Here is a 23,262-nt window from a genome sequence, read left to right as displayed (position 1 = left end):
ACAAAAACTCACTCATTTCAAAACACCACAACTTAATTAGTGATTGTATCGAGAGTTTATCTATGTGAAAGCATGAGGGCTATCAGCCTAACCTGACGGCTGTCGGTCTGGCAGCTATTATGGCTCCTAGGCTCCTAATCTCCTAATCCTTGAATGACTACTCTGCTCACATCATTCAGCACCCTCAGCTCCACCCATTAACCCACTATAGTGGCAGAGGGTGTCATTGGGATTGTCAAATGACAGCACAACATGCGCACACACACACACAGTCATGTCATGTCATGTCATGTCATGTCATGTCATGTCATGTGAACAAAAACAGATCTACAATAGATGATTGTGAATATTTGCTTGCACTAAGATGGTGCCAAATTTACTTTATTTACTTTGTGCAATTTTGATTATGAGATCCTTGTTTAAACATTCATGCATTCATTCGCCATACTGCTTATCCTTTTAGGGTTGTGGGGGGCTTGAGCCAATTTCAGCTGACATTGGGGGAAGGTGGGGTACACCCTGGACAGGTAGCCAGTCTATCACAGGGCTGTCATATAGAGACAAACAACCATTCATGCTCACATTTAAACCTATGGGCAATTTAGAGTTGCCAATTAACCTAACTTGTATATCTTTGGATTGTCGGAGGGAGGAGAACATGCAAACTCCACTCAGAAAGAAAAACCCCAGCTGACCAACAGGTTCGAACTCAGAGCCTGTGACCATGCCGCCCGCCTCTTTAAGCATTCCCATCCAGTTTCTGTTTCACCTCAGAAAAAGAGGTGCCCTATCAAAAAAAATATTGAGCCTTACGGTCTTTACCAACTCCTCAGGCACTTCTTTTTCAAGCATATTAACAAATTAAAACCTGTCACAGCATGAAAGAAACTATGAGAAGACAGGATATCATAAATCTTCTTAACTGTACCACAGTGTTTAAGATACTGGATTCCATCACAGTTAGCTAGCTACTGGCAGCAATCTGGACCAGTAGTAGACCTGTTTACCTGTTCTGTAGAATATAAATGAAACAGTCTCTTAATTTGAATCACTGTTAATTCAGATTCCAACTCCAGATAATTATGTTTGTTAGAAGAACTAACCCCAATTTATTAAGCTTAAATATATGATTTGAATTGTTGTGTGGTGCGTCCGGGTTTGAGAAAGCTTAGAGGGATTCTTGTATCTTCAGCAAAGAATGCTAAATTAGATTAAAATATAACACCAACTCTATTTATGTTTGCACTGGTGACTCAAAGGTCAAGTGTCTTTTTTTTTTTTTTTTCAAACACTGGCTGGGTCTACCTCTTCACTATATAAATCATTTAGAAATCACAGACTGAGGCTCTCATTGCCTGTTTTCCTGAATGATAAATGGCTTACTTGTGGGTTAGTGTTTCCTACCAGTGTTTCCTACCTGGATCTTAGATAATGGACTCATACATTGTTTAACTCATAGTTCCTTTTTGTATCATCCATTCAGCTGATGAAAGTGCACAACTGTGACTGTGTTACTCAGCTCTCACAGAAGTATTTTTATCAGGATGTGAATTTGTTGGATTAATGTTGGTCGACTAGACATTTTCACTGACATTTTTGTGAAAATGCCTGAAAATGATGTTGCATAATTTCCACATCTGAAACTTTAGTTGGCAGAAAATTCAACTTTATTTGTGTTTTCAAGCTTTGAATATTAATACAATCAAGAAAAGTTCAAATCCATTGGATCTTGCTTACATGATTTCCAGCTCTAATTGTCCAGACAAAAGCCTTGTAAGTAGCTAACAAATACGAAGGAGGAGAAAATGCTGTGAAGATTTCAACAAGAGTAACAGTCCTACCAACAACAGTCTATGTACAATGTCCATGTACATATATCAAAGGTCCTGTAAATTATGGGGGATTTTAGGTTTATTAATTAATTTAATGAGCTCAGAAGTTCCATTTATGTCTTTGCAATAAGTTGCATAAGTTTAATGCTGCAGTAACATTGCAAATTTAGATATTTACTAGATAAATATGAAGAAAGTCATAAAAGGGTTGATACTAAGAAAATGCTCTTTTTGGGAAACATACATTTTTCAAGGTAAACACAATTGTACCTGAACTAGCCAAACTTTGCTGGGTTTCATCCACACTTCAGTTAAAAAGCCATGCCATTTTTCTGTGCTACTTCCTGGTTCAACTTTGATGTGCATGCACACAGTTTTTGATGGAAACAAACAACTGTAATGGACATATTAACTATAAAATGAGTGTTTGTGTAGCAGTTATCGAAAACAACATCAACCAAGACCCCATGTTATTGCAATAAAAACATTTTTACACTGAGAAAGTAACACTTAAGGTGATGTTTTCGTTGTGGAGGTGTTTTTGTTATCCGGTTTGGCAGTAGGTGTGTAAGATCCACACAAGACAGATTGACCTGTTATGTCATCCCTCATCTGTGTCAGGCTCCCCTCTTGCCAACGGAAAGATGCATCTGCACAGCTCAGTAAAGCGGAAGCTGGCTGAGGAGAAAGGCTACGTGTTCGACAAGCGGCTCAGGTACAACGTGCGACAGAACGAGAGCAACTGTCGATTCCGAGACATCGTGGTGAGGAAGGAGGAGGGCTTCACGCATGTCCTGCTCTCCAGCCAAACAACAGACAACAACGCACTGACACCAGAGGTGAGAACGGCAATGCACACACACACACACGCATACACTGTTTTATTGTTCATGTCCATTAGGCCATTGAATTTTTCTGTTTCTCTGGTACAGTATGTATCAATGCCTACATGTACTTCTGTAACTTTCTGATTGCTGAGCAGATCTAGTTTTGGAAATATAAATGAGAAACGTTTCAGTAACTGCTGTAGAGATGCCCTGGAGCTATGCACTAACTCCCCAACTGCTCCAGGGGAGCTTTTCAGGAGACAACTATAGAAAACTGTGGTTTTATTTGACATCTTGCAGGTGTGAATATGTTTAGCTACATGAATCTTACACAGAGCATTGTTGAAAAAGAGCATGAAAGCGCAGCAAAAAAAAAAAAAGCAGTTTCCTCAAAACTGCCTCCTGCCAAACAAGGTTTCTACAAGGAGGGTAATTAGGGGTACATCTAATCTAGCGCAATGCCATCTGTTGTTATTACAGCAAAATGTAAATTGAACTAGTGAGGAAATCATGCAACAGGTTCGTAATGGAGAGCCTTGTGTAATCATTCTTTAATAGAACTGGATTTCCGCTGCTTGGCTATGTAGGCATAACACTGACATCTCTGCAAGAGTAAAGAAATGATGTAAAGAAATATCAGCTCAATAATCAAATGCCTAAGTGCTGTAATTTTTGCAATATTGTTTAGTTGTGAAAATGTAGTTTGTCTCTCTTTAAATATGTTGGCTTTTAAAACTGGAGCATCAAAGTCTAATATTTAATTTATGCTAAAAAAAAAAAAAAAAGATGCCAAAACTTTTACAGTGTTACACAGATATTCCAATACAAAAGAAGCTGTTAAAATAAAATGAAAAGAAATTTCATCAGAACGTGTTCAGTAAATTATTAATAAATTGCTGATTTACCATTATAGTGAGCATGTAGACAGGATCTCACTAGTTTTAGAAGCACCTTTGTTGCGTTCTGGTGATAAACCAGCTGAGTCTTTTCTACAGGCATTTCGGGCACATAATTAGAGCAAAGATGCGTTCACTGGCTTTTGATGCCTTTTCTCACAGTTGCCTTCGCACTTTGTTGATCCCCTGCTAACTCATATCAATCAAATTCCCCACTATAAAATCACCATCAGTGGCAGAGCAAACTGTAAATCCTATATACAGAAGTTATTATATACATTGCAATCTATCATGATATAGCACTGTAATGACAGGGATTCAAATATTTTGTCACAGTTTTGTCATATTTACATACGCCATTCTTAGTGAGGATATGAAACTCAGAAAGATTAAAAGATTGAATGAAAGAGTTTATTAGGGCTCGAATGTGTATGTGCCACACTAGATGTGGTTTTATGACTCTCTGCTCTGATGCTGTAGCTTCCTGCATTGTGATGATTCACTCATTGAAATGGCTGTCTGCAGGGATGTACCAGCCTCTGATTGGCTGCTCACTTGGACTCAAGGATGAACTGATTAGATTTTTATAGTCAAAGGTCAAGGTCACTGTGATTGCTCAAAACAGGTTTTTGGTGTCTTGAATGTGATATATCAAGACCGCATTGAGGGAAATTCTTCAGATTTGCTACAAACATTCACTTGGACTCAAAGATGAGCTCATTAGAATTTAATGGTCAGATGTCACAAAACATGATTTGGGCCATAACTCACAAATTCATATCATAATTATGACACAGTTTAACACAAATGTGCAATAGGATAAAATGAGGGGATTACATTTTATATCCAAAGGTCAAAGGTCAACTTCACTGTGAGATCATAATGTTCTGCGAAAACACTTCTGACTATTATCCAATACTGTAACTCTAAGGAACTGTACTGCTGAACTGCTGTAACTCCTCTAACTAAGGAGGGGGAGATTGTGCCCATATTTCCTCCAACTGGGTGGAGGCATACAACCAGTTAACCACAGTTAACACATTTCACCCACTTATATTAACCATTAAAGTCTATATTTATAATTTAAACTTTTAAAATTATTGCTGGCATATTATCATACAGAAAATTATTATTACTTATACCTCAATCTTGATTGTTGACACTTTTTAACAATGAAAATTAAGTTTTTTTTTAAAGTTATTTGGCACAGACTCCTTAGAGGTTTGTCAATAGTGGGGTTAGAGACAGACAATGGCATCTATCACAATCATCCACCCCTGGCTCATAAATCTAAGCAAACAGGATTTTCCTCCTCTCAGATTGTATGATATGTCTCAGATCTTCCACAGAGGGATGTTCTGGCTTTGATACAGTGTCGTGTGCGCGGCCGTGATACTTCACAGGCACTGAAGTGGCCTAAACTGTGCGTGCACATGTGTGTGTACTTTCATGTGTGACAGTAAGCCCGTAAGCTGTGGGCTTATCAAACAGCTCTGATAGCGCCTTCTCTGTCTCTGAGTCTTTGAAGCTTCAAGAACAAGAGAGTCTGCGGATGTGCTCACTGAATGGCTTTAGCAGAGAAAATCTTCAAAAATATCCCCATACTTTTTTTTAATTTTAAACACTCGGTGCTTGCTTTAAGTGAGAAAGTCTATTAACTGGTACTCTTTCTGTCACCTTCCTGGCCTATCGTGCTGTTCCTGTGCTATACTGCAATTGAAATGTTTTTGAACTGACTTCTTTTATCACTCTTCTTTTATCATCCATATTCTGTCAATATACTGACTATAAAAGCCCTGAAATTATGAATTAAAATATGAGTGAACAAAGAGATATTTAACAGTTTCTCTTTCACTGGAAGTAATGTAAATCTATCAGGAAATTGCCTTGATCATTCCCATTAGCTGTGAACGTATTAGGTATTTGTCAAAGTCATTTGAATAGAGTCATAATAACGTACAGTGTCTACACTCTCTATGCAGTATATGTAGGCTTAATTCCTGTACACCTACTTTAAATAAAGTGGCAATTAAAAGGGGCGAAAGGAGTCCCACTCTCAATAGACCTTGAAATCATCAGACATTTTGACACATTTAGGTGCTGCTTATAACATTTATGATGGTTCTGTTCCATTCCATTGTCCCAATTCGTCATGACAGTGTGACAGTGAGCCACGATAAACAATACCAGGACCTTGACACTGAAGCAGCTAAATAGAATTCAGCCATCATTCATTACACCTGTGCTTTTCCTTTTGTGATATGTGAAATTGTCTCCTGTGAAAAATTCCTCTTAAAATCTTAAATCCCACAGAAAATAGAAGCTGTTGATGGGGCTCACTGAGACACCATATTCAAAACCTCTCTCCATTTACTATGTAGTGCTCTGAATTTATTGCTGGGCATTTGTGAGAGCGTCCGAAATCTGGGTGTGACATATGCAATTTATATTGTCATCATAAAGCCCCACAATGGAGCTAAAAAAGTACTTTTTGTTAACAATCTCAAAATGCAATGTGTCGCATTTTATAGATGTGAAAATTATAGTTGTGTGATTTTACAGCTGTCAGTGAGGTCATAAAATTATGATTCATAAGTGTCAGGAATCTCAATTGACTGCTCACTATAGAGTAAACTATTGTGTGTCCCTTTATATTGGGAAGAGTGAAAGATTGAACGAGGGAGTGATTTCAGGAAAAAGGCAAGTTACATCTGCTTTGAGCACCTGTCCTACAGAAAAAAAAAGCCAAAAAAGAGTCATCTGGAAACTAGGAAGAACTCCTAACTAAAACAGGTGTGTCGGATCTACTCAGTCTTATAAAGCATAAAAACATACGATTGACAAGGGAGCTGATGCATACTGTTGCAAGTGTCTTTATTGTGGATACCACTTTGGTTTGTCTACAAATATCCTTGAAGCCTCTGATCACTGCACATGAATTCCACTGTGACTGCTCTCTTCTTCCTCATTGTGTCACAGAGAGCATCTGCCCATCTCTGCTTCATGTGTCTGAGCAGGATTATAATTCACCTTGTGACACACACACACACACACACACACACACACACACACACACACACATACACACACACACACAGAGTTAAAACTGGGGACAGATTATGTGCCTGGTGAGACACAGAAGTGAATCTGATTAAAGTGTGCACATTGAGTGCAGACAGTGATGGGGTGGTGTGGGTTTGGGGTTTCTAGACAACTTCTGTCTCACAGTGTCAGCTCACTCCCGACTTTATCACATGAGACAAAGACAAAAACACTTGTATTCTGATGCAGAACGATGCACTGTTGATAACAACTGGTAGGGTTAAACTTCTGTCCTCTCAGCCCATCATAGTGCAAGTATACTCAACTGGAGGCTGAGTACTTTTTTACTCAACTCAAACAGTGTTTCACACAACTCCTATTTGGCCCACACTACAGCCAGGAGGAGTAGCTACCATCAACATACAGTGTATGTTGACTGTATGTTGGCAGACTGTACAGCAAGTTGTCATGTAAACATTTCACCTGCACTCTGCCACTCCACAGAATGTAGTATTAACTAGCTAGAACCAAAGTCACCACTGGAATCTCACCTTCTACACTACAAACAAGCAATGCTTTCTTGCGTCGATTCAGACTTCATAACCCACTCCCATTTAAAGGTAATTGGTTTGGAATGACACTCAATGTGGCGGACCCTCCACACACACATGCAAACGGAGTGAGAGAGGGCAGGGGGAGGGTGTTCGGGTCGGATTGGAATTGGGCCATAGATGGCCATTTTAACTCAGTCCCCCAGAATCCTTGACCTTTCTCACCTGGGTGCCAAACCCATCCAGGGACCTTACAACCAGCTATTATTGGTCACTGTGTGACATGTGAACCAGGGTGTCACCAGGCCAACAAAATACAGCTGTGGTTGTTTGTTCTCTCTTTCTGGGTCTTCCACCCAGCTGCGTGAGCACATGCTCTCTCTCTGGCTCAACCCCAGCTGTGGGTAGTGCTGCTGCTATCTGAAAAAAAGCTCTTCTCTGCAGACCTACTCACAGTAGACTGCTGCACTGCACTCGTTCTACACGGCAGAGATGCGAGTGCCTGCTTCAGATTAGTCAGGAGTGAACAAGTTTAATTTGGCGCCAGTGGCTATGACACAAAGTCTGCTAGTCGATTTTTACAAACAACAGGAGCCACGAATGGGACTAAGCGTCGAGCAGCTAACTCTTTATGGAACAAAGAGGCAACCGATAACCTCCTCAGAGACACAGAAGCCACCAGCCAGACAGGCCTGTAGTCCACCAGGAAGCAACACAGGCCTGCAGCTCACTGGGTTTTACAAAGAAGCACACCGGAAAGGACTTCTCTTTTTCAATGGACTGGGCATATTTGACTGGGCCTAACCTAACCTAGCATAGCATAGCACCGTCCGGCAAAGCAAAGTACTATTAACCTTTGTCAATGTACATGTATTGATTTGGTTAATATACCCACTGAGCTTTATTGTTGTTGTTTGATGCTAGTATATTTCACACACACACCTGTAGTACATCCCTTTACTAGATTTTGCATTTAGCTAACTCCCCTTTTAAGATGGCACCTTTAGCTTACATGAATTGCCTTACTTGGCATACTGTCCCAGTGGTCATTTATTAATCCACAATCTTGTGTAGTTCCTTGTATACTGCTATCTACTGTTTGTAGTCTCCCTTCTTTAGCCATCTTGTCTTTGTCTGTTTCCCCACAGGCACACATGCACACACACGCACACACACGCACACACACACTCACCTGTATATAGCACCACTTGCTAGATTAGCCATTGTGTGTTTTTACTTTTGTTCTCTTCAAATAAATGTTTTGGAATATACCTGCTGGTCTGCTTAATACTGCACCAGAGTGAATGTTGCCAACCTCGACTCTGCAGAACTCCAAATCCCTCCGCTTTTACATAATCTTGATATGGTAATTATGGTTATAGTTATTAAGTCAACAATCAACATTGGCTATCTTGTCTCCCCGAATAGGATGGTGCCCCGAGGATAACTAAAGTTAATATTTAATATTTACATTTTTAATATTAATGTTTTTGTTAATATTTGATAGCCAATATTGATGCCTAGGGCACTTTTTATAACCTGATTTGGCTCTATGATTTTTGTTGAATGAAACTGCTCATCTGTTGCTATTTTTAATGTGTGGCTTTAATGAATGTGGCTTCTGCCAAAGCATGCTTCCATTAGAATGTCTTGATACAGTAATTATTCAATAAGCTTAATTGAAATGATTTGTTGCTTATAGATATCACGGTAAATCAAATTATTAAACAGAAAGAAGTTGCAAAATAAAAAAACTGTTATAGGTGTAACTTGATACTAAAAGGTTGCATTATGACATTTAAAGATGTTTTAATATACAATATATATGACCTGCAGAAGAGCAAAAACTTGATATTAACAGACTGTGGCTCCAGACTTTTTGTCCCCATTAACAGTCAGCATTGAATGATGGAAATAAGCATTCTTGCAATCCCAATCAAGTGATTTAAAAATTTTTTCAGACCTGTATATCTGCAATAAAAAAGCTGGCATTAGATGTGAAGGCTTACTCTAAAGGATTCAAAACTTATTTCATCTTCCCTGTCTTCCTCGTGTGTCAAGTAAGATAATAATGTAATACACATCTCCCCCTTTTTCTCTTCAGATCATGAAGGAGGTGTGTCGAGCTCTGGGTAATGCAGCTGCTGATGACAGTAAATTATTATTGCTCAGCTCTGTAGGAACTGTTTTCTGCAGTGGCCTGGAGCCATCCTACCTGATAGGGCGTTTGTCCACTGACCGCAGGAAAGAGAGCAGCCGCATCGCAGATGCTGTACGGTAAGAAAAAATCTTTCCACTATAAACACAGACTGTCTTATCACTTGCCATCAGACTGGACAGATTTGGTAGTGATTGTCCTGTGACCTCTTTAGGGACTTTGTGTTGGCATTCATTCACTTCAAGAAACCCATTGTGGTGGCAATAAATGGTCCTGCTCTGGGCTTAGGGGCCTCCATCCTGCCACTGTGTGATGTAGTGTGGGCCAGTGAGAGGGCCTGGTTCCAAACTCCTTGTGCAGCCCTTCATCTCACCCCCTCTGGATGCTCCTCTTACACCTTCCCCCAGATCCTGGGCGTAGCTCTGGTGGGTCCCAGCAATATCAAGGCTTTTGGCAAACTTCACTTAATCTAATTTGGTCGCTTAATCTAATTATAACCTCATGATTACCCTGTGTTTACCCAAATCAAAAATTTGGATAGCATGAAATGTTTAAAATACTGTGTAATTTCCCCCTGTCTCAAACGGCAGGCCAATGAGATGCTGTTCTGTGGAAGAAAACTCACAGCGCAAGAAGCGTGTAGTCGAGGTCTGGTGTCACAGGTTTTCTGGCCAACAACATTTAACCAGGAAGTGATGCTACGTGTGAAGGAAATGGCGTCATGCAATGCAGTGGTAGGTCCTGATCTAGACAAGCCAGAAGGCGAAGCTTTCTTTCGAATGTAACCAAATGACCGTCTCCCCTTTCTGTGTGTGTTTGAAAGGTTTTAGAGGAGTCCAAATGCCTGGTGAGGAGTATCCTCATGTCAGTCCTGGAGGAAGTGAATGAGAAAGAGTGTCAGATGCTGAAGCAGCTGTGGTGTTCAACCAAAGGACTAGAGGCACTCTTCAGTTATCTGCAGAACAAGGTGTATGAGAAGTAACCATCCACACTCAGGACACCAGGGTCAGTGAAGATCTGACACTACCTACAGAGGGACATCCAGGATGATATGGTTCTGATCTCAAACTGAAAGATATTAAGGGCCTTTGTTTCCATCCATCAGCAGAGGGATACTCTGGAGTTGTGTTTTCTTACATCGCTACCAAAAAAAAAAAAAAATCTTCATCATCAACATTAAAAATCCCCTTTTTTTTTTTTTTATTGGACCCACAACCGTCCAGATGTTTCTTCTCTTTTTAAAGAGTCAAAGAGAAAAGGGCCAAATGTGCATTGCTTAAATGCAGGGAGGTACAGAGTGTTTCTGCACCTATGCCAGACTTAATCATCAGGATGTATGAAATAAATGTATGTCTGAAAGCACATGATAAAGTGATGATAATATATATAAATATATATTTATTTCAAGTGTGTAAAAGAGTTGCTTTCTGTATATAAGATGCATTTTAAGAATTTTCTTATAGTTGCTTCTTGTTTTGAGTTGAAGTGTAAACCAAAGTTTGAGGACAATGATTCTTGCTCCTTAACATACACATTCCATCCACTCTGTATAACAGAAGACAACTACTAGAAAACTGGTTACAAATGCTCATACATGCTCACAACAGATTCACAGACAGCTCAAAGAAAACTGATTTTTTTTTCTCTCTTCATCACTTAATTCATTATTTATACTGTAAAAGTCTTTATTACACAGAACAGACATCTCGTTTTCCAGTGACTTTGTTATCATTATCAGAATCACCAAAACTTTGCTTCCGTTACACAAAATCAAAATTAATGCTTATGTACTCATAGTGCATTAGTACATGCAATATCATTCTGTCAATATCCATCTGTCTTTAGTTATTTTTACAGCTACAACATAACAGATATGGAAAGAATTTCATTTAACTTTTATTAATACAAATTTTTCTTTCAAGGGAAACTTGTTTGAATTGAAAGGTATGTAGAAATATTTTGGCAGAAATGGAGAACACTGGAAGGTTTTTGTGAATGCTGGCACTAAATACAATTGTGTTTGTTCATAATCAACTGGCATTTTGGCTTGAGTATAAAATGACTTTAGATGATTAAATGAATTAGCGGCACATATCACATGGAAGGATTAGCGATGAATTTTATCCCACTTTATCTGAGCTACATAATAGCTTTACATGCCGCACTGTGGTAGTTCATACATAAAACGTGGCTTCCATTTATCAATGCAGATAGTCAGTGATCAATATTGTGGAAATGCAACAGTTGTGTAGCCGGAGTCGACTTTGTCCTTATCTGCATGTGATGATTTAAGATTTCAAGAAATTTTATATTTGGATGTGTACTATAGTTAGGGATCTATTTTGGTTTACCAAAAAAAAAAAATGTAGTTCTGTGAAAATTGTTTTGTAAAACTCAGAAGATATTTGTGCATTTTTGCAGTTGTACACATGCAGTAAAGAATAATATATAGATAATGTAGACTGTTTTGTGTAACTAATTGCATGTAATATACTGTACATATAAATGTGTTGCCTGTCTGAGTACCTTGTATTTCAGGGTATATTTTGTACCAGCATTGTAAGTATTGTTAGAAATGTTGCAGTTTATTTTTGTATTTATTTGAGATAAATGTGTGGACGTGCTGTGCCATGTGGTTTCTTTCGCTCCAGAGGCACCCCGACCCTCCCAGTCAACCTTTTTAAATTATCCCATAAAAACTTTGATGAACAAAATGGGTCAGGAAAATGGATAATTTATACACATGTAATTTCAAAACCAAAATGTTTAAACACTGTTGTCACTTGAATGTTTACATTTTCATTTGACATTATCAGATTAAGTATGTTGTTGTAAATTATCAAATGCTTGTCAGGTAATTTAACAAATAATATTATGTTTTACTGAGCTTTATTAGTATAAACAGATGATTGATAAAATGACCTTTATTGTCTTTCAGATTTGTCATTTTCATGCATATGAGACTCTGTTAATGCTCCATGACGTTGTTAATGATTTTATTTCTGGCCGTTGCAGTTTGATTGCAGTGAATAATTAATGGCTTGAAGCGTTTGTCAACATTTTTAAGCCATTAAACACTCTAACTCTAACTTTGTACATCTAGTAAGACAGGATAAAAGGATAATCAGCTGCAGAGATTCAGCTCTTAGAATCAAAATTGTCATGTTCTCACAGGCAGCTTGGCAGGTTTGTAACCAAAAACTCCATTAGGCTTAAATAATCATTCAATTTATTTATTTTTCATAATGAAAGGGTTCCTACATTCACTTCTTCACCTATATTCATTGTCGATTGGTAAATAACATTTAATACCCCCATTATTGCTTTAGGGCCCCAAGAAGAGGTGATAGGGACCTGTGTAATGTGGCTGCGAATACAAATTACTCAGGTCGACTGAGTGTAAATCACACTGATCCTTAAAGAAAGGGGTCTTTATGTATTTATTACTTTATTTATTTTAATTTGTAAGATACTATAAATTCTTTTCAGTGTGTCATCTGAGATAAAGAATGCATTTTTTCAGTTTCACACTATTGGTTTCTGTCTAAGGCACCATATCTTGATTCCCACCTAAGCATGTGTTTGAAGTGTGCTTGATTATAAAATTTGATGTTTATCAGTTATAACTTAAAGAACAAACAAAACTTACTCCTGTTTGCTTCATTATTTATTACAAATGACAGCGTTTTTGATAGGTTTCTGTGTTTTGTCTTTTACAATCACAATATCTTGCATTGTCTCATGTACATTTTTTTTTTTCTCCCACATTGTCTCAAAGCACATCTTGGGGTGCCTTACAATTTAAATATCTGTCAAATATTGATCCATACTTTGTGATGGGTAGAGTGAGCTGCTTCAAATAAAGAAACAGTACTTTCACAATGTGTTTTTTGTTTTACATTTCTGAAAACAGTATAGTAATAGTGTGAAAATAGATGTTGACAGTCATGACTGTGATACCGCAATAATTTACAAATCATTATTTAGATATGAAGGAACTGAGCTTCAGTCTACATTTTGAATCCTTTGCTGGTCACATCTTTCAGTCCTATTGTCATTTAACTTGGAACAGTTGTTGGACAGACAGGGGCTTGGCATTTCCTGTGTAGGTTTTAAGGAAGTAAGAGTCCTTCTAACTGATCTAACAGATCTGCTGCAATCAGTTTTTAGTGTTGTAGCCTTTGTTTGATTTTTGGAAAAAAAAAACAACAACAAAAAGACAACCTTTGGAAAGGATATTGAATGTGATAAAGATTATTCAGCCTTAAAGGTCCACTTAGTAATGATTCTGAGCCCAAGCAAGCAAATGGCTCAGGTGTCATCTTGAGACCTAAACATAAACTTTCAGTCACAGGAACACAAACTTATCAACCAAGAGCCAGTAGACAGCTGAAGAGAGGTTTAGTGCATCCTTCCACAACCTTACCAGCTGAAGTTAGAACATTAACCATTTTTAATACCACATATAGAATTCAATACCTGTTTTAATTTTTAATACCATACCAGCCAAAGCATGAAGGTATGACAAGTAGGTACTTTTTGAGGGCTTTCAAAGACCAGTACATACCCTGATTGATACTTAGTTGTTTCAGTGTTTTACAATTACACAACATATCAACTTAACTGATTATATCTCTTTATTTGGAATCAAACTTCTCATGAACCAATAATTTCCCCTTTCAAATAAACTTTCAAACAACAATGAATATACTCAGTATGTATGTACTGTGTACTGACATTGAGTGTAACCCAGCCACGGGTCTCTCTTTTGTTTTTATATGCATCTTTTATACCCTGAAATGGACTCTCCATGTTTTTATGAATCACTTTCAGGTACCAGAATATTCCTGAGGTGTCCTGCCAACTAAAATAATGGTTGGATGAAAGGCTTCTGCCACCAGCTTCACTGATCTCTTTGATGTGGTAACAAACTGCTAATATAGGGGGAATTAATGAGGATCAGCAGCCATTTTTATTCTAAAGTACTAGATGTTATTGTTTTAATGATGACCTAAAATGTTCTGGAAGGTTGTAGGAGGGTTCATTACACAGTAAATACAAGAATAAGCTGTACAACTTAAGCCAGGTTTGTCACTGCTGGTATATGATCCTGACATTTAAATTACCTGTGATTGTGTGTGTCTCTCAACAGATCAAAATAATAGTAAAGCAATAATATACAATAATAACAGCACCTTGAAGTAGCTGATGTACGCTACCAAATCACACTTAGACCTGTCACTCCTGATATAACCCACTCACCTCTGAATTTACAGAGACAGAGTCACAACCTTCGCTCTGTCTTGACACAAAAACAGCAGGGGAGGCATGTTACACAGTGCCAATGCTTAAACTAACGTCCCAATATCTGAATACTTCTAAACTGCACTGCCAGTGGAAAAGTTGCAGTAAAATGTCCTTCAGATATGCTCCTTGGGCCCTTCTTTCAGCCTCCTTTTCATCTCTTGTGCATGCTGCTTGCTGCGCTCCCGCTTTTCCAGTCTCTGTTGAATGGTAAGGAAAGAAAGAAAATATGAATTAAAAAGCTACATATATATATGTATATATATATATATATATATATATATATATACCACCCAAGGTCAGTAGTCATAGCGCTTGTTGTGTCTTATTCACAAAGTGCAAAAAAATAACTGACAGACCTCTTTCTTCAGGCACTGACGCATTGCGCGGTCCATATCATTACACGTGCCAAAGAACTTCATGACATTGTGCTGAGGGTAACATGAAAGAAAATTTGAATAGTTTTGTTTTCTGTGGCTGTAGAGCACACAGCAATACTAGAATTTAATGAAAAACCTACCTCTGTGTGGCACTGCCTCAGATGACTTATTAGTTCATTGCACTCATCCGTGTGCAGGTGAGGTGACAGATCAGGATGCATTCTGAGTTAAGGGTTTACTGAACCACTGCCGCAATACTGAAAAGCCACAAACAAGAGGAGCACTGATTGAGAAGCACCAAGTTGACAATAATGAGAATATTATAACAGATGGGATTTGGTGGTAATACATCTTGAAGTGCACCACATGCAGCTAAGTTTACCTTTAAACACAGTTTTGCTTTCTGCTGTACTGCACTTTTCCATTATGTAAGACATCAAATCTACACACTGAGTCTGAGTTTTGCCTGGTTAACAGTACAAAAGCAAAAGAAAAAGGGAGAATAACAGGATATCTTGTCTGAGAATCTGGAACTGGTACTATTTTTGCTTGATAAATGGCTTAAGCAATTGATCGATTTGAACTAAAATGTTGATGAATGCTCTGCTACAACCACTAATTAATCACTCCACCAGTTGTTTCAGCGCTTCTTTCTTTACACTATGTCATCTCAGCATTGTTAATTAGACTTTTGCCAAGGACATGCCAAGGATACTAATGCCTCCCCATCCCTCTCCTTCCTGAGCTGTCATTGTGATGATGAAGTTTATTCTTCCAGTGGACACTTACCTGCAGACACAGAGAGGAAGAGAGAGAGGGGAAGAGTATATAACACTGGGATAAATACAATACCGTGACTTTGTAAACGACCTGCATCAACACTGAATCCTCTGGATTCATGTGAACAATATAGCACTCACTACAAGACTCTGGCTCAGGATACATGACTACTTAAATAAACTATGGGGTGTTTTGACATTTGGCACTGAGCTGAGTTTTGACATAGCATTGCAACAGAATACCTTGGTTTATACATAGTGCACATCTAATAATAATAACAGCGTGATACCGTTTACAGTAGAAAGGCTGGGTCACCGGAGAAGTTTTCCTGCACACCTCGGTGAAATGTCACGCCAGCTAACCGCTAGCTGTCAGCTAGCATTGACAATATAAATCCATGAAACCACGGAAGACCTACGAAGGGCTTCGTCTTCTTTCCTGTTGAGTAACGCTCAGGTTACTGTAATGCTTCTACAGTGTCGACTAAATTTGTTGTACTTGTACTAACATCAATATAACCTACAAAAACAACAAGGTCCCGTAGGACATGCTGCCTGTTACAATGCTGAAGCTTTCGTAACTAGTTGATAGCCAATTAAATGACAATATTCAGCAACGAATCGGCATCCGCTTTTTTTCTCAATCCACCAATGGCGTGCGTTGTTCTCATAAAAGGTGGGACTTCTAATGGCGGAAGTTTACACGAGACACAAGAGGTTTGCATGTAACGTACGTCCGTGTTTGCTTCTGGATGCATTTGACGCTTGGCCACTGCGTCTTTTCCTTCCCTTTCCTTTTCTTTTTTCTTTTCTTTTCTTTTCTTTTCTTTTCTTTTCTTTTCTTTTCTTTTCTTTTCTTTTCTTTTCTTCTAGCTAATGTTGTTTTGACAACTATGTACACTGTGTATCCTGTCTTATTTTAGCTAAAGGTATTTGTGATGACTGGTGGAATTAATGGGCATTAATGATTCGTTTTCATATTTCCACTTAACATTTCTGCTTTCGTTTCTCAAAAACAATTCAGAGATGATAGCCCTGCTGCTCCAGTAGTAGCTGTAGCTGTCAAATAAATTTAGTGAGTTAAAATATATAGGATTTAGAAAGTAGCAGAAATGGAAATAGGTCACCCAACCTCCACATTAATACACACTCGGTGACCTCACATTCAGACAATGGCATATAACAGACAAGCCTTGTTATCTTTCTATGTGTCATTAATTCGCAAGATGTAGCTTTACTACAGATGTCACTGCAGCTCATTAAACGAAGCAACTAACTAAAAGAGAGGGTAAACTCCTGGTAAACATATTACATAACTACTTATTGTCTATTCACCTGTTTTGTGTGTGTTTGGGTCCCCACCCAGCCCACTCTCTCCCCAGAGTTCTGTATAATTAACACATACACAAAATGCAAACAAACAAACATGAATGTATACGTTACTGAATCTCTGTATCTTCAAACACACTTTTTTTTATTACCTGTGCCATGGAGGTTATGTTTTCACCCATTTTGTTTGTTTGTTTGTCAGTCAGCAGGATTGGAAAAAAAAAGAAGTACTGAACCAATTTGCACCTAACTTGGTGAAGGGGTGGGGCATAGGTCCAGAAGAACCCACTGAATTTTGCTGTGAATCCAGGTAGAAGGACAGATCCTTCTTTAATCACTTTCCTTAACATTGCAATATAAATCTTGATGTAAAAAAAATCAAGTGTATTAATGTAACACAATTTGTTGCAGATCCAGATAATAATCGGGATCTGACTGATTGTTTGGCATTGGCAGAGGTTTGCACTCTACTGAGTGTCATTCTAGTTATCAAATGCACCTCTGTTTCTCTTTATCAATGTAGGAATAGAGAGAGTGTAGACAGGATTGCAGCAAGTAATGGACCTTATAGAGTTAAGCTAACATTATCAGTTTAGTGAAGCTTGGTAATAGGGCTCCGTCAACTATAAATTTTAGTTAATAAGAAATATACTTTTTTTTAAACACACATTTTTAAACATATCCACATTAATTATATTTAGCTATAAAGTGTAAAGATGTATCTTACATTTAAATTCAGTATTTACTTATTTAAATTAAATAAAATGGCAATTACTGAATAATACCTAGTCACACGTTCATATAGATCAGTGGTCCTCAACCTTTTTCACGTGACACGTTATCACAGGGTGCATGTCTATGAGGTTGAAGTTCAAAGAATGATTTCCCCTATTCAGACTTTTTGTTTAGTGTTAAGGGGTGAAACTGTGACGTTTTTCAAAGACAAAAAGCAAAGATTAAAGAAATGTTTGACAAATAGACATACTGTTGTGTAGCAGAGCTTCTTCTTTCCTTTTTTGTACTCTACTAATCATCTCAGTGTTGTACTGTATGTTCTTTATTTTATCTCTGAGAAAATCTCTGTTGTTTTTAAAATATTTTATCTTCTTCTCTGTTTTAAATATATTTTTTATGTTTTTATGTTTTTTAATGACAGATAAGTGAGTCAGATAAAGTATTATAATTTTTATAAAATGCTCTATTGGTAAGATATACCATGGAGGGGCAGCTACAGTAGTAGCTAACAGCAGCTTCAGTACTAGATTATTACCACTCCAACTCAGCAGGGGGCGCCGCAGGAAGTGCGCGTAGATTTTCTATTAGTATCTGATTGGTCTATTCGTGTGTTCTTTTGTCGGCGGTTTGTTTGGATTTTCTTAACTGCACCAAAGCCTGGCTCTGACTGTACCGTGCGTGTTGGACAGAGCCAAAGGTTTTAATTAAACTCAAGAATTATCATACAATACAATTAGTTTTCGATTACCGTGAGAGTAAGAATGGATAACTCTACTAGACGCTTACTGCAGCGACTTATGAGACGGATACCGACTCCATTGTTAAAAACTACGCTGGAGAAATGGGGTCGTTTGACGGTGGCTCAGCGACAATCCATGGATTTTACTCAGCCGAAATGGGCGGTAACGGAGAAACTGCTCGCCATATGTGAGGTATGTAGCGTGTTTCTTAAACATTAATTGTGTGAAATATACAGTGTAAAAAACGGCAACCTGGTAGTTGGCTGAGGGCATGTTATTTATCAAAATACTTGCTGAAATGGGTCAACTTTGCCACGTTAATCTAATGACATTTGAAATTTACTGTTTGTTCTCGATACTTTTCAATATACATTACATAAATTGCACTTTACTAGTGTTTTTGTGTATTTCCTTTCCTTGAACCTCCATTCTTTTGTCTTTTTCTACACAGGAAAATGAGTGGACAGCTAAACAAATAACAGAACTCGAGATGATATGTAAGTCAAGTGTAAGTCATTTGGGCTTGAAACCATGTCATCAAACCATTAACGCTTAATGTGTCGCTTTTGTTTCATTGTCTCTCAGATATCATTGACAATCCAAACCAGGGGATGTGGTATGCCTTCCAACTCATGGACCCTGAAGGTATGCAAAAATAAGAATATGTATCTTGTACAACGGAGGGCTGGGCGTCTGCAGCTTTGTGCTCTAACCTGGTGGATCAGGGTTTTCTTTCTGGTTTGCACACTTAATCAGTCAAAAATCCTGCTAGAGTCTGGGTCATCATGTATTTTACACTTACATATAGCAAGGTATATACTCTTTGTCTGTTTTTCTGGGGAATTCAAAGCAATATTATAATTGAGTTGAGTTTACAACTCAAACCCATATTATTATGTTTATGGCTTTTACTTGTGTCCCTTTTAATGTACATTCAAAATTTTCTTTGTTTTCCAGATGATGCTCACTCTGTCGAGCTGATGCAGTTTAAGGAGCAATTCAAATCTCACCTCAGTGAGCTCGTAAGACATGTAAGTCCTCCTCATAAAATCCTACCGTTTATACAGTTGCATCATTAAAATATATTTAATGGGCTTCTCTTTGTTTAACATCCTATATTAAAGGTATTCTTTTGACATTGCATTCAAGGTCTCTGTCAAAATAAAGAAGCACACAGATGAAGCTGTATGGATTCGGATTGCTTGGGGAGACAGCTTATCTCGGCCCAACCACCTGAAACCAACATATGTTGTCCACTATCTTCAAACCCCCTATGTCTTTGTGACCAGCCTGACTTCAAAGCAAAAGCCACTGTTATCCCAGGTGAGGAGTGACTTTCATATTTAATCTTGACTTTGTCCAGTTTCCATGGTATCTGTTTTTTTCTGTCTTTCTATTTTCCACTAAGAGAGCGATGTACTTTGCAGGCCCTGGTTCTGTCCACCAGATATCATGCTATTAAGGATGCTAACCTCAGTGGACGGAAACTTACTGCCATTAGGGACCTGCTGATGAGGCAATATCAACAGGTAAGCCTGCTATGATTGTTTTTGTTTGTTTGTTTTTTTTGGGTGGTGCTGCTGCCAGTTAGCACGCTGAGGAAGGATGGATGCCCAAAATGTACTTCTGAGCTTCGATTTTTGCCTATTCAGCACCAATCTATATAGACTGAATTTGAACATGTTGAATCATTACTCTGCTCTGTCACTGAACTCTTCATGTGCATTAAAGCTATGTTGTGTAATAGTGTGAGGAAAGGTATTGACCTTGATGACCACCTGTTGAAGACAATTATAAATTGCCATGTTCACCCTTTTTGCACTTCATCTACACTCTATCTACTACTCATCTATTATCTATTGAAAATGTCAATTATGTTGCAGAACTATTTCCTGGTTCTAGTTTGACCTTTGCACTTAGATTTTGACTGCAATTAACAGTGTTTTCACTTTCAGATGAGTGGTTTAGATAATAAGGTTTATGTGGAGGTTTGCTGTAATCTTATTAACTGTGTGACTGTTTGGATATAGTCAGAATTATAGTACCACCACTTGGTATAAACTAATAAAAATAATAAGAATTTTTGACAAGTCACAGTTGGTGTCAAGGGGGCCACTGTACAAAGACCAACAAGTGTTAACTAATTATAACTCTAGATAAAGGTTTTCTTGTGAAAAGCCCAGCTGAGGAAGCCAGTTGTTTATTTTTTTTACAAAAGATTGAGCTGATGTGTATTGTAAATTTTGGTTTGGAGTGGATTCTCACTTCTCTTGTTTGCTTCTAGGCGTTTCCCACTAAATATCCCAGCCCTCTTGCAGAAAAGAATCACACTGTCTCAAGTATGTTTATCAAATCTTTCGATCTGAGTTTTATTAATATTTTTTGTATGATGCCACACATATATATTTTTTTAGCTTTATATGTAGTTCTGGTTAAATTCTGCATTGTCATTTTATTTATTAATTCATTTTTTGCTTTATTTGTATTTATAGACCCACGCATAGAAAGGGAACAAGCTGGGCTTATAGCAAACAGACTTCAGATGGCCTGTGAAGCCTTCGGTGATGGGATGTTACCTCAACTACAGTCTGCTGTTTACAAGGTACCCTGAGACATGCTTGTGTTTAAATTACTGAATGTGTTGAATAAAAGTAGAATAGTAATTAAATATCAGAATCCAAAAAACAAATGTTTCAACTCACTGTCTCAGTGCAAACATGCAAAAACTCAGCACTAGTCTGTGCTGTGATCATCTGAATAGTGTTTATGTTTATCTTTCCTCAGCTGGAGACAAAATTCAAAGACCACACCAACAAGACCATGACAGAGCGGGATGAGCCTTTCAAATGTGTTGTCAAATTTGCAAGCACCAACCTCCTGGAGTCACTCAGACACTGTGCATCCTCAGGTACAAGGAATTTGTTAGTCACAGACATTAAAGAAACCATTTGTGTCTTCACAAGGAAATGATATAATAATAATATAATTAATATTGTAACTCAGTGAAACAAAAAACCATTTTGTTTTATATTACTTGCAATTCCACATTTGACCACAGGGGGGTGCATACACTCTAGAGGAAATATCAACATTGTGGTGCTCTTAAATTGTTCTTTAAGAATAAGTCATGGTCAGTTGTTATTTATTAGTGTTATATTATGAGAAAGTGTTTCCTACTTCTCAACTATCCTTTGAGAACTTTGGTACATTCACGAATGGAGGTGGAAATCAGTAGCAACAGGTAGAGACCAGGATATCTTGTCAAAGATACGGGACACATGCATCCCAATACCCATAAATGCTTCCAAATGTTTTTTCAGTGGCATATTTTCTCACAAGTGGTAGTTCCTCCCATCCAGGAAAGATACAAGAGATTTTGTGCGTAATGTCCTTTGCTTCTGTCAACAGTAACCATCTTGTACAAGAATGAGCCCTTACTACTATGGATTTCTCCCTGTATTATTGTTGTCCAGACAAATAGCTGTGATTAACTATCGTGTCAACAAAGTCATAAATACATTTTTTCAAGTCAGTTCAACTAATCTAATGTATTTTTATATTTTACAGGGATTGCATCCACTCCTGTCACCCCTCTGCTCTCATCTATTCCTCTTAAAGGAAGGAATTATTTTGTCATCACAGACAATGGCCCGAGTCCCCCCTCACAAATGCATGCATCACAGAACTGAAAGGTGAATGACCCTTGATTTAAAGGACTAATGATTTTGCCTGTTCTTACTTCTGCTATGTACAGTCCACCTATGGTTTGCTTTTACTATTCTATCATTGATCTTTTTAACACAGCTCTTGAAGAGTCATGGCTCCCTGGACCTCAGAATCAATTAATGTTGTCTTCTGTCTTTATGCGCTTGCAACTGTAAATATACATGAATTTAGCAATAGATGATTGTCATTTTATTATCCTTTGTTGCTGTTCAGGTGGCAGAATGTTTCTGCCACCAAATGTTATATATGTCCAAACTGAATATAAAAGTAGATCTCTTAATCCTCTTTAAGTTTGTAACTTATGTCCCCTAAAAGTCCTTTCACCCCACCCATTAGTTCTCATTCCATCTCTTTTCAGTGTTTTTCATCACCTATCATCCAATGAAAGGTCTGCTGGGAGTGAACTTTAAGTTCACTGCCCATACATACTTTGAAAGAGCTATTGGTTTATTCTGTCCATACTGGCAGCGGTTTGATTCCCGGCTCCTCTTGTCCACATGTCGAAGTGGCCTTGGGCCAGATACTGAACCCTAAATTGCCCCCCATGTGTGTGAATGTGGCTTGTAGTGTAAAGCATTGACTAGAAAAGTGCTATGTTAGTGCAGTCCATTTACCATTTAACACAACTAAGAGATGGTTTACTAAATGAACCCCAAAGCCAAAGCTGATATGAGGCTTCAGCAGTATGAATTAGCCAAACCAAGTGGGTATCATCAGTATCATCAAATCACAGTCTGTGTGCTCCAAAGTCCCTCTTTTCTACCCCACTTTACAGATTATCTCATAGACCTTTGATGCCACCCAAAATCGAAATCATAAAAATCAAAACATCTTTTTATCTTGCAATGAACCTAACCATTTTTAATAAGGATTGTAACAAAAATGATTGGGACAATTTATGGTGGATAGGCTATGTGATGGCAACACTTTCTATGACATCTAATCTATAATTAGAGGCAGATA

At 37.9% G+C, this 23,262-nt stretch overlaps 3 protein-coding genes across 5 annotated transcripts in view; 2 read left to right on the top strand and 1 right to left on the bottom strand.

Moving 5' to 3' along the window:
- cdyl2 (chromodomain Y like 2) overlaps positions 1–12,953 on the top strand; it is a 30,945-nt gene extending 17,992 nt beyond the window's left edge. For both annotated transcript variants that reach the window (XM_022740535.1, XM_022740544.1), the window contains 5 exons: positions 2,454–2,671; positions 9,253–9,425; positions 9,521–9,731; positions 9,897–10,040; positions 10,130–12,953. In XM_022740535.1, coding sequence (XP_022596256.1) covers positions 2,454–2,671; positions 9,253–9,425; positions 9,521–9,731; positions 9,897–10,040; positions 10,130–10,288 — 905 coding nt within the window. In that variant the 3' untranslated portion in view covers positions 10,289–12,953. The remainder of the gene's footprint in view (positions 1–2,453; positions 2,672–9,252; positions 9,426–9,520; positions 9,732–9,896; positions 10,041–10,129) is intronic.
- A 101-nt stretch (positions 12,954–13,054) lies between these two features.
- On the bottom strand, positions 13,055–16,341 carry cmc2 (C-X9-C motif containing 2). 2 transcript variants are annotated; one of them, XM_022740555.1, is made up of 5 exons: positions 16,060–16,341; positions 15,706–15,779; positions 15,131–15,201; positions 14,970–15,041; positions 13,055–14,810 (listed from the first exon to the last, which is right to left on the bottom strand). In XM_022740555.1, exons 2-5 carry the CDS (start codon positions 15,740–15,742, stop codon positions 14,727–14,729), a joined length of 264 nt encoding a protein of 87 aa, XP_022596276.1. In that variant the 5' UTR covers positions 15,743–15,779; positions 16,060–16,341; the 3' UTR covers positions 13,055–14,726. The 2 variants fall into 2 exon arrangements, with proteins under 2 accessions (XP_022596276.1, XP_022596284.1); XM_022740563.1 differs by lacking the exon at positions 15,706–15,779 and having other exon boundaries at positions 15,131–15,247.
- Positions 16,342–18,501: 2,160 nt separating this feature from the next.
- Positions 18,502–22,546, top strand: cenpn (centromere protein N). Its single transcript, XM_022744850.1, has 10 exons — positions 18,502–18,765; positions 19,025–19,070; positions 19,159–19,218; positions 19,531–19,604; positions 19,723–19,896; positions 20,001–20,102; positions 20,858–20,912; positions 21,066–21,175; positions 21,358–21,481; positions 22,141–22,546. The coding sequence occupies exons 1-10, from the start codon at positions 18,595–18,597 to the stop codon at positions 22,260–22,262; spliced, it is 1,038 nt and encodes a 345-aa protein (XP_022600571.1). The 5' UTR covers positions 18,502–18,594; the 3' UTR covers positions 22,263–22,546.
- The last annotated feature ends 716 nt before the right edge of the window (positions 22,547–23,262 follow it).

This window comes from Seriola dumerili, unplaced genomic scaffold (assembly GCF_002260705.1).
Source record: "Seriola dumerili isolate Sdu_G_001 unplaced genomic scaffold, Sdu_1.0 BDQW01000003.1, whole genome shotgun sequence".
NCBI classification, from domain to species: Eukaryota; Metazoa; Chordata; class Actinopteri; order Carangiformes; family Carangidae; genus Seriola; species Seriola dumerili.
The sequence above is the reverse complement of the archived record's forward strand: the minus strand, read 5'-3'. Positions and strand labels throughout refer to the sequence as shown.

Coding starts and splice junctions, on each gene's coding strand:
- cenpn (XM_022744850.1), top strand. CDS start 18,595: ATGGATAACTCTACTAGACGCTTACTGCAGCGACTTATGAGACGGATA. Junction 19,219..19,530: donor CCAACTCATGGACCCTGAAG/GTATGCAAAAAT, acceptor TTTGTTTTCCAG/ATGATGCTCACTCTGTCGAG. Junction 19,605..19,722: donor TCAGTGAGCTCGTAAGACAT/GTAAGTCCTCCT, acceptor ATTGCATTCAAG/GTCTCTGTCAAAATAAAGAA.
- cmc2 (XM_022740555.1), bottom strand. CDS start 15,742: ATGACAGCTCAGGAAGGAGAGGGATGGGGAGGCATTA. Junction 15,042..15,130: donor TGAGGCAGTGCCACACAGAG/GTAGGTTTTTCA, acceptor TGTTACCCTCAG/CACAATGTCATGAAGTTCTT. Junction 14,811..14,969: donor GTCAGTGCCTGAAGAAAGAG/GTCTGTCAGTTA, acceptor ACCATTCAACAG/AGACTGGAAAAGCGGGAGCG.